Here is an 11,352-nt window from a genome sequence, read left to right as displayed (position 1 = left end):
GATAACTTATGACATGAAAGTGTATAAGAAAATGTAAAAAACATGCCACATAACTTTTTAGATACACTATATTGCCAAAAGTATTCGCTCACCCATCCAAATAATTGAATTCAGGTGTTCCAATCACTTCCATGGCCACAGGTGTATAAAATGAAGCACCTAGGCATGCAGACTGCTTCTACAAACATTTGTGAAAGAATGGGCCGCTCTCAGGAGCTCAGTGAATTCCAGCGTGGTACTGTGATAGGATGCCACCTGTGCAACAAGTCCAGTTGTGAAATTTCCTCGCTACTAAATATTCCACAGTCAACTGTCAGTGGTATTATAACAAAGTGGAAGTGATTGCGAATGACAGCAACTCAGCCACGAAGTGGTAGGCCACGTAAAATGACAGAGCGGGGTCAGCAGATGCTGAGGCGCATAGTGCGCAGAGGTCGCCAACTTTCTGCAGAGTCAATCGCTACAGACCTCCAAAGTTCATGTGGCCTTCAGATTAGCTCAAGAACAGTGCGTAGAGAGCTTCATGGAATGGGTTTCCATGGCCGAGCAGCTGCATCCAAGCCATACATCACCAAGTGCAATGCAAAGCGTCGGATGCAGTGGTGTAAAGCACTCCGCCACTGGACTCTAGAGCAGTGGAGACGCGTTCTCTGGAGTGACGAATCACGCTTCTCCATCTGGCAATCTGATGGACGAGTCTGGGTTTGGTGGTTGCCAGGAGAACGGTACTTGTCTGACTGCATTGTGCCAACTGTGAAGTTTGGTGGAGGGGGGATTATGGTGTGGGGTTGTTTTTCAGGAGCTGGGCTTGGCCCCTTAGTTCCAGTGAAAGGAACTCTGAACGCTTCAGCATACCAAGAGATTTTGGACAATTCCATGCTCCCAACTTTGTGGGAACAGTTTGGGGATGGCCCCTTCCTGTTCCAACATGACTGCGCACCAGTGCACAAAGCAAGGTCCATAAAGACATGGACGAGCGAGTTTGGTGTGGAAGAACTTGACTGGCCTGCACAGAGTCCTGACCTCAACCCGATAGAGCACCTTTGGGATGAATTAGAGCGAAGACTGCGAGCCAGGCCTTCTCGTCCAACATCAGTGTTTGACCTCACAAATGCGCTTCTGGAAGAATGGTCAAAAATTCCCATAAACACACTGGAAAGCCTTCCCAGAAGAGTTGAAGCTGTTATAGCTGCAAAGGGTGGGCCGACGTCATATTAAACTCAATGGATTAAGAATGGGATGTCACTCAAGTTCATATGCGTCTAAAGGCAGATGAGTGAATACTTTTGGCAGTATAGTGTATCTATAGATTCATTTTTCCTTCTGTGATAGCCCCACGTTACCAACACTGCCTGGAAAAAAATCTGGGATTTGGTTAAAAGAGGGTCTCCAAAAGTTCTTCTTACCAGTATTAAGTTTTTCTTAATTTTTTGCTTTTTTCTTAATCCTAAGCTTTCTATAAAGGTATAATTTCAGGCTATGTGGAAAAAGTATTTTAGTTAAAAATGTTAGTATTTTTATTTAGTGTAGGTTGCAATAAAATCATCAGCTAAATGAATAAACAATTAAACAGAAAAAATGAGTTCAAACTGTACGATTTCTTAAGGGTTTAATTAGGGTGTACCAGTTTTATTAAATATTTACACAACAAAGTGTAGAGAATCTACTGTAAAGACAGTTCTTTGACTTTTCCCTTCAACAGATCACCTTGCAAACAACCACAAATATTTCATTCAGATAATATTTATTTTACAGTAAAACATAAAGGTTGTCTCAGGTCCCACTCCCCAAGTCATTTAGGAGGAAGGACACCAAATTGATAGGATGTCCGTCATTTTTTTACTTTCATTAAAGCAACCGTATCTTGGTGCATCAAGCACTCTGAAACAGATTGGACAATCGTCAGTCAGGTTGTTACGTTGTGTCAAGGCCTGATGAAGGCAGCGGTTTGGCGTTATTTGGGAGGCCTGTAGGCGATCTTTCTGCTCTTGAGCACAGACCACCTGTGCCTCTTCATGTAGTAGACCAAGGGAATAAGGATGGAAGCGCCCATCAATAGCTGCAGAGAGAAGGAAAGAAAGAGAGTAAGCACTACATAAGTTTCCATTAAAAGAATATGTCAGGTCTATTACAAGGTAAGCTCAATAGACAGTATTTGTGACATGCTTGGATTTACAACAAAAAGTAATTTCAACTCAATTTGTAAAAACAATGGAAGTATATGGGGCAAGTCACTGCACTGGGATGGATAAAACAGACACCGTTTCAAAACTATAGCCATAGGGGAAGGCGATTAATGCAAAAATATGTAGTGTGATATTCTTGAAAGTTTTGGCCGATAACTATATATCACAATAGACAGTATGAAAAGTCATTTGACATTTCAGAAAAGAAAAATAATACTGAAACTTCCTTTTTTATTTAAAGTGATAGTTCACTCAAAAATGAAAATTCTCTCATCATCATTTACTCACCCTCATGCCATCACAGATGTGTATGACTTACATTCTTCTGCAGAACACAAAGATTTTTAGAAGAACATCTCAGCTCTGTTGGTCCAAATAATGTAAGTGAATGGTGACCAAAATTTTGAATCTCCAAAAAGCACATAAAGGCAGCATAAAAGTTATCAATATGACTCCAGTGGTTTTATCCACGTCTTTTGAATTGATCCAATCGATTTTTCATTGTACATCTTGCCATTACAGTCTTAAGGCATGATCATGAATTCAAGCTCGATTACACTTCCTAGTGCTTGACGCATGTGCAGAGCGCTAGGAGGTGTAATCAAGCTTGAAATCATGATCACCAAGGAGACTGCTGATTTAGAAGTCAAGATTTACAGTGAAAAAGGAGTTATATTATGGTCTGTTCTCATCCAAAATGATGTTTTATGTGCATTTTGGAGCTATTCACTTACATTAAGAGGACCTACAGAGCTGAGATATTATTCTAAAAATCTTCATTTGTGTTCTGCAGAAGAAAAAAAGTCACAAGCTCAAGGTCACACCCACCGAAGACTTGGACCAATGGCAGTAAGAAGGTGTTAAGCAGCCGGTACAAAGTTTTCCTGAAAGCTGTTACGAACCACCGAAACGTACTCAAGAACACCTCTGTTTTGGCCAGATTTTGTTCTGAATGACGTCACACCCATTCCTTCTTCGATTTCATTCAAAGTATACTGGGGCCTTTACATTTTACTATCTATGGAAAAAAGAAATATAGCTATATAATGAAACGGGGAAAGAGCAAACCTTCAGTCCCATTCGTTTGCGTTGATCATGTTCTGGTTCCGCAGCCCACCTCAGGAAGGTGCAGACATCTTTAGCAACCTGGCTCATGGTGGCAGGTGTTCCTTTGGAGGAGGATTTCTTGTTAATTTGAACTATGGCATGTATTACTTTCTAGAAATGAAAGAGTGAGTATAATACAGATTTTTTATTATCTATAAAACTCACCATCATCATACTCTAGCACCTCATTGTAGATAGGTGGTGCCATTCCAATGGCCTGGCCCGGGAAATAGGGGTTGTAATAAAGCCCCTCTCTAACAGATACACCAGCCGGAGGATCACAGTAACCAGTCAGAAGAGAGAACACATAATCTTCACCTCCATGCCTGAGAGAGATAGAGAGTGATAAAGATACACATTATAAAAAATTATGTAGTAGTTACAAAACTTTATAACTGAGACTAAGATCCAGTCTGAGAAAGGAGAAAAACAGAAGTATGATAATAACGAATCTACTGAGTGTTCACAGACCAAAACAACAGCGTATGTCAAGTTTCTTTAAGGATTTAGGTGCCAGAAATTCCGACAATGTGCCCATAATAAGAGAACGGCGTAGAAATTTCTGATGGACAGAAATTCATTACCTAGCATTGATGATATAGCTGAGGTCAGGGGGCAGAGCTCCGTTGTTGGCAGCACGGGCAGCCTCAGGGTTCGGGTAGGGTTTGGGGAAATAATCGGAGAGCTTTCCAGGTCGAGTGAACATCTCTCCTGTCTCATCAGGACCATCCACAACTTCAATCTGAATAACAGAACAATAACAACATTATAGGCAAGACCACTCATGAAGTCTTCTAGATCCTAGACCCTTGAAAGATTAAGTAGTTGCAGACTTGTAGATGTGTGTCAAATATCCTTTGAATGGATCGGTGTATTATTGTAATTACCAACATAACTGAAACGTTACTTTCAAACCTTAGGACACCAGTGTCTTGATCTGTTAGTATTGCAATTAGGCAATTAGCTATTATTAGAGTAAAAGTGAGCTCCTTTACCTCCTCAGCTAAAGATTTGACCTCTGCCTCTGTGTGTGAAACTCCCACCAAGTTACGGAAGGCCAGGTACTCCATACTGTGGCAGGCCGAGCACACCTGCTTATATACTTGGTACCCACGACGAATACTGAAAAACAAATGCATTGTACCATTAGTTAACTTCTAAATGCTTTATATGTACCCAACCTACACAGGCCACAAGTGAGAAGAAATATATAGACCTTGCAAGCACTCTGTTGATATATTCTCTTTTTAAAAGTATAGTTCACCCATCATTTACTCACCCTCATGCCATCCCAGATGTGTATGACTTTCTACTGCTGAACTCAAATGAAGATTTTTAGATTAATTTCTCAGCACTTTTGGTCCATATAATGCAAATGAATGGGTGTCAAAATGTTGAAGCTCCAAAAAAATCACATAAAGGCATCATAAAAGTAATCCAAGAGACTCCAGTGTTTAAATCAATGTCTTCATAAGTGATATGATAGGTGTGGGTGAGAAACCAATATTTAAGTAATTTTTTACTATAAAATCTCCTCCCTGCTCAGTCAATCTCCACTTTCACTTTCGCTTCCATATTCTTCTTCTTTTGCTTTTGGCGATTCACATTCTTCATACATATCGCCCCTTACTGGGCAGGGAGAAGAATTTCTAGCAAAAAACTTAAATATTGACCTAATTCTCACCCACACCTATCATATCACTTCTGAAGACATGGATTAAACCACTGGAGTCGTATGGATTACCTTTATGATGCCTTTATGTGCTTTTTGGAGCGTTACAATTTTGGCACCCATTCATTTGCATTTTATAGACCTACAGGGCTGAAATATTCTTCTAAAATCTTTATTTGTGTTCTGCAGAAGAAAGTCATACACATCTGGGATGGGGGTGAGTAAATGATGAGCGAATTTTCATTTTTGGGTGAACTATCCCTTTATGATAAAGAATAATTTTATCTTAATAATGGGTCTTACTAAAGCGGCTCTAACACTTATCAGAAGTGTATGAATTTGCATTATAAATGAATTAATAGCATTAGATAACAAAATATCAAACCAAGTGACATCTGTACACAAATGATGCTAGACCTTTTTTCGAAACAAACTTCCATTTTTCTTTCAATTTCTTTAAAACAGCTGGTCTCAGTACCCACAGGAGTAGTTCATCACATTAACTTTGGACATGTTCCAAATTAGGGCTGCGAAATTTAACGCATACATTGCTGCGATTAACAGTTGACTGTTATTTATTTCACTACCTAAAACGTCACTAATGTTTTTCCCCACACTCAACTCGACTGCACATCCTAGCACAGAAACTGATTGTGTGGAGCAGTGCACACTTATTCCTCCCGAAGTATGTCCCTGACGTATCAAAAATGGAGACTTCACCCACAAGCAGTGAGCCAGGTGTGGAAGATATACGGCCAAGCTGCTGTGTCTCCTTGCATCGCCCGAAAATGTTCACTCACTGTCATCTGAACCAGTGTCAAAAGCTAAACCGCTCTCGAGAGACTCAGTATGTGCAATAGACTGAACTGCAGCCAGAGAAAATAATATTATACTTTTGAAACAGTGAGTATTTTAACGTTCAAAAATGATATTTTAAACTTCTGCAAATTAAATTTCAGTATTCAATTTGTTTTATATCTGTATTAGGGCTGTCGATCGATTACATTAAAAAAAAATCAAATTAATTACCTGGATTGCTGATTAATAAATGAAATGAACTGAAATGAATAAAATATATAAATATTTGAGAAAGCCCCTCAAATAACAATAATTCAATATAAAATAATTAAATAACTATAAATAGTTATATTTAAATATCTATAAATAATATATATATATATATATATATATATATATATATATATATATATATATATATATATATTGTAAAAAATACTAGTTCATATAATGAAAACGCATTTCATTATTGTGGCTGACGAGTAAAGCATTGATAAGACAATACAAAACTTGGCTTTAAAATCCAATATACTGTTTATTTCCATATTATTGAACATAAACCTATCACTGGCCTACAGTCCACAGCAATCTTTTTTGTAGTTGAATTCGTCAATCTGTCAGAGATTTATTATTGTCTAAGGGCGCGTCAATGTACATATGCGTCAGATGGACGATTTTGAAGCACTGCAATATAAACAGCGTTTTTAGGTCGCTGTGTCAAGTTTAACGTAGTTTGAAACTTGGAAAAACATCTTGAGATCCCTGCGTTCGGATTTGCGCTCTATCAAGTTGTGTTTGAATGAAAGAACGTGTTCTCATCTTGTGTGGTTTGCTGAGAGTTAGTGTGGTTTGTTCTCTGTATGAGATGTGTGTTGCCTAAACAGCTGGAGTTTCGCTTGCTGCCCGCTGGAGAAAACAAGTGGTATAGACTTGAACTGCTCTGATGCTAGGAATATTTCATATTACGGTCCCGGGACATGATTAATTGTATATATTTTTATAATTAATCGCACTGAATTAACGCGTTAAATCATCAGCCTTAATCTGTACGTATAGTGTCTTGTAATGCATTGGGAATGTACACTTAAAGGAATATTTTGGGATCAGTGCAAGTTAAGCTCAATCGACAGCATTTGTGGCATAATATTGATTACCACTTCTTTAAAAAAGAAAAAAATCTGGGTTACAGTGAGGCACTTACATTGGAAGTTAAGGGAGGCCAATTTTTGAACGTTAATATACTCACCATTTCAAAAGTACAGCCACAAGACATAAACAATATGCATGTTAACATGACTTTAGTGTGATAAAATTGCTTACTAACCTTTTCTGTGTTATAGCCAATTTTACAACTTCATTGCCATGACGATGTAATGTCAACAGACCCTAAAATGACTGTAAAAATGACAATTTAAACAACTTTACAGCTCAAATAATACAAGAGTTTTAACAAAATAATGTAAGTACTTTTATTAAATTATAAGCTTTGCATTTCTGCTTTTAAACCCTCTGAATAATGGCAATTCACTTCCATTGTAAGTGCCTCACTTTTGCTTTTTTTAAAGAAAAGGAGGGATGAGTCAAAATTAATATTCCTTTAAGTTTGTCTTGCCAATAAAGCTTGATATAAAATTGAATCTGCCCATTTGCTCCTGTTAAAAAATTCCACTGGAAAACGGCAGAACTTTTAATAACAGCATGTCCACTGATTTTATGGCATGTAAACATATGCTTTTATCAAATATTTATACCTGTAAAAATGTGTCTCATTAAAAACAGAAACTGAACTTTTAAAAATGCACATATTAGAATAATAAAAATAAATGACGACTTGCCAATTTCTAGCAATCTCTTTGAGACAAAGTATAAATTAAATATATATATATGATTATATTTTAATGTTTGTGTAATGTATTATGATTAATTGTGGTTATTCAAAGAAAACAGATTATTTAGTGAATTTTTAAAAATTGATTCACAACAATAATCCAAATACTTTTGGTTTTCATTTTGAACAGTATATCGATGATTTAATCATTTAAACCTAACAAACTTCTTTTTTATAAACTGTTTTACTTTGATGTGTGATTGAGCTATCTTGCTTTAAAAGAAATGCCTCTTGGTTTGACATTTCGTTATCTAAAACATCAACATTCATAGATTTTAAATGTGGTGCAAGTGTCCACTTTTTGAGGCCACTTTCATTTGTCTGACATATCGGTTTATGAGGCTAATGTATTAATTTGTGGTTCTAAAGGTTTTATGTAAGTTTGTGCTACCTGGTCAGACAGTATTCTATGGCGGGATGTGGTACCTGGCATGGTCGAGGGAGGACAGCATGCCATTGTGGCTCCAGGGGTATGAAGGTGGGTGCAGCTCCAAATCTGAGGCTTTAACCGACTGTTGCAGCAATAGAGCCAGACTCGCTCCTCCTGTCGTCAGAACCCCAATTGTGGTCAGGGCGATCTTCTTCCCCTTCGGCAGGCTAGCAAACGACATGTTGGCCTGCAAAAAAAAAATAGGTTATATAATTATGCAAAAACGTATTTAACAGCCCAGGTATATACATTTTTAGATTAATACGTTGATGGATAATTCTTTATAAATCCTGCCGCTTATTGCAGATAAATAACCAGCAACATCCCATTATCAATTAGTGGTCGACCGATGTGGGTTTTTTTAATGGCCAATGCCGATATCCAGAGAGCAGGGTGGCCGATAGGCCGATACAATGCCACACAATTTAATACAGTTTACAACATAAACATAAAATTGCTAAAAAAAAGTATAAACTCTTATTTAGCACTATATTTACTGAATTTTACTCAAAACTTTAACTTTGTAAAAAAAAAAAAAAAATCTAAAAAAATTATATTGTATTATAAAATGGTAGATTTCTTTGCACATGAAGAAATTGTTAATATACACCGATCAGCTACAACATTAAAACCACCTGCCTAATATTGTGTAAGTCCACCTCGTGCCGCTCAGAATAGCATTCTGAGATGATATTCTTCTAAACACAATTGTACAGAGCGGTTATCTGAGTTACCGTAGACTTTGTCAGCTCGAACCAGTCTGGCCATTCTCTGTTGACCTCTCTCATCAACAAGGCATTTAATCTGCAGAACTGCCGCTCACTGGATGTTTTTGGCACCATTCGGAATAAATTCTAGAGACTGTTGTGCGTGAAAATCCAAGGAGATCAGCAGTTACAGAAATACTCAAACCAGCCCGTCTGGCACCAACAATCAATGCCACGGTCCAAATCACCGAGATCACATTTTTTCCCCATTCTGATGGTTGATGTGAACATTAATTGAAGCTCCTGACCCGTATCTGCATGATTTTATGCACTGCAGATGTTATCTTATGTTTATGCAAAACAGCCTCTAGAATGTACTCCGAATGGTGCCAAAAACAAACAACAACAAAAACATCCAGTGAGTGGCAGTTCTGCAGATTAAATGCCTTGTTGATGAGAGAGGTCAACAGAGAATGGCCAGGCTGGTTCGAGCTGACAAAGTCTACGGTAACTCAGATAACCGCTCTGTACAATTGTGGTAAGAAGAATGCTATTCTGAGATGTGCTTTGGCGTGTGATGTCACCTTAGTAAAAAGTCAAGAAACACTTTCACATTCACATCTGACTCAACATGCTTTTTAATCCAAAGGTAAAGCTTTCCTCAACAATAATACTTCTAATTAGATAGTTCAAATGTGTTTTGACACTAATGTAAAAGCACAAATATCATGATGCGAATGCAAACACGGCATCAGCTGCTGTGACCTTGCTCTGGATAATACTCTTCTATAAGACGCCGGACAAGTCAATGAATCCAGGCGGATATTCCCATAATAAAGGCACCAGACTCTGCGAAACAGAACGAACAAGCAGGTATATCTGAATTTGTCCATACCCGAGGAGTATGAAAGGATTTGGATGTGTTGAGGATGGTTCTCCCGGTGCCGGAGAACATCACCACACGGAGCGCCGCCATGTTCTTGACTCTGCGGGTCGAGAGACACTTCCACCGGATGACAGCAAGACTGCCCCCTCCCCTGACAGAAAATTACACAAGCTCTTACAAAACATACAAATGGTGTCATTAAATGCTATATTTTTGCAATTTATTTGGAATATATTTAACGTGGATAGAAAAAGTGCCTTTTCTAAGTCCAACAGTGGTGCTGTTTTATTTTAATTGCGTTTTTTAACGTGTGATGAAACGATATTCATTGTCATATGGAGCCACCTAGACGTTGGAGGTGTGCTTAAAGGAATAGTTCACCCAAAAATGCAAATTTGCTGATAATTTACTCAAGATGTATATGACCTTCTCTTTTCATCAGAACAGGATTTAAGATCTTTAGGAAAGTATCCCAGGTTTTTAGCTTCATCCAATGCAAGTGAATGGACACCAATTTTTGACGGTCTAAAAAGCACACTTAGTCAGCATCAAAGTAATCCACACGACTCCAGCTGATAAAGTAATTTATTATTATTACTAAGACTCCTCTCATTAGCAAACTGAAATTAAGAAATTAATGAGAAATTAAGGTTAGTGTTACACCGTAATTTATAATGAAACCAGCATCATTGGAGGCATAATCCTTAACATAAAAACAAAAAGTGCATGCGTACAGGATATATTTGTGTGTTTTTAATACCGTGGACAAAAAATACATAAAAAAACCTTGACATTCTTCCTAAAACTCTGGGTATATTGGCAAGACCAAACCCCTCCATTCATTTGTTTTGTCATATGCTACTGTGTGATTTGTTCCATTTGTTTACTATATTGACAAGTGTTGGGTAGATGATCAGTGTGACAACATGCCCCAATATTAGGTCATGTCCTTAAGGTATGTTCTAAAACCTATCTACCCTGTCATAACATGAGTGTGAATTTGATACCATGGAATAATTACCATATTAATTTTTTCTTGGTATTTACATAGTTCTCCAAAATACTTCAAAGAATACAACATATAGCCATGGTACATGTGTAAATACATGGTAATACCATCATATTTTTGGTAGTATGGTAGTTACTACATTTATACTGACAGTGAAGAGATTTAGATTTTTTTCAGTAATAATAATAGATAACTCGTTTTGGTGGAAACTAGTAACTACTATTACCATAATAAATCTATGTAAGGACTTTTTTTTGTTGTTGTTTTTTTTTTTTTTTTTGCCAAAACTGCATTGGGCCATTGAGAAATATTGTAATACTGTATTCATTCCTGTAGATGGCAGTTTGCAACAATGTGAACAGGCAGTCCCCTCAAAGCACCTATACAGCTGAGCAAGGTTATTAGAATTTGAATAAAAGAGTACAACAGTACACTCATGAGTGACGTCTATTATACATCAACTTTAACATTTAATTGTGCTCATATCATAGTACTGTTACTAATATACTACTATATACTACTATACTTTAAGTGCTATTATTGAGAATAACATCCGTGTTCCAACTGTTATGGAGTTGACATGCCATTTTTATGATGCAGTTTCTTAAGATCTATGTTTGAGTGTGTGTGTGTGTGTGTGTGTGTGGGTGTGTGTTTGTTTCTTGTGAA

At 37.4% G+C, this 11,352-nt stretch overlaps 1 protein-coding gene across 1 annotated transcript; it reads right to left on the bottom strand.

Moving 5' to 3' along the window:
- Nucleotides 1-1,592: 1,592 nt before the first annotated feature.
- LOC127448908 (cytochrome c1, heme protein, mitochondrial-like) lies at nucleotides 1,593-9,818 on the bottom strand. Its single transcript, XM_051711851.1, has 7 exons — nucleotides 9,684-9,818; nucleotides 8,078-8,268; nucleotides 4,289-4,415; nucleotides 3,878-4,035; nucleotides 3,459-3,619; nucleotides 3,255-3,355; nucleotides 1,593-2,059 (listed from the first exon to the last, which is right to left on the bottom strand). The coding sequence occupies exons 1-7, from the start codon at nucleotides 9,762-9,764 to the stop codon at nucleotides 1,955-1,957; spliced, it is 924 nt and encodes a 307-aa protein (XP_051567811.1). The 5' UTR covers nucleotides 9,765-9,818; the 3' UTR covers nucleotides 1,593-1,954.
- Between the last annotated feature and the right edge of the window lie 1,534 nt (nucleotides 9,819-11,352).

This window comes from Myxocyprinus asiaticus, chromosome 12 (assembly GCF_019703515.2).
Source record: "Myxocyprinus asiaticus isolate MX2 ecotype Aquarium Trade chromosome 12, UBuf_Myxa_2, whole genome shotgun sequence".
Classification (NCBI taxonomy): Eukaryota; Metazoa; Chordata; class Actinopteri; order Cypriniformes; family Catostomidae; genus Myxocyprinus; species Myxocyprinus asiaticus.
Note: the sequence above shows the minus strand (reverse complement) of the source record. Positions and strands in the feature narration are given on the sequence as shown.

What these genes read in the sequence shown, in the direction of transcription:
- LOC127448908 (XM_051711851.1), bottom strand. Translation starts at nt 9,764, where the DNA reads ATGGCGGCGCTCCGTGTGGTGATGTTCTCCGGCACCGGGAGAACCATC. An exon ending in TCAAATCTTTAGCTGAGGAG is followed by an intron (nt 4,036 to 4,288) that starts GTAAAGGAGCTC and finishes TCTGTTATTCAG; the next exon opens with ATTGAAGTTGTGGATGGTCC. An exon ending in GGTGCTAGAGTATGATGATG is followed by an intron (nt 3,356 to 3,458) that starts GTGAGTTTTATA and finishes CCTCCTCCAAAG; the next exon opens with GAACACCTGCCACCATGAGC.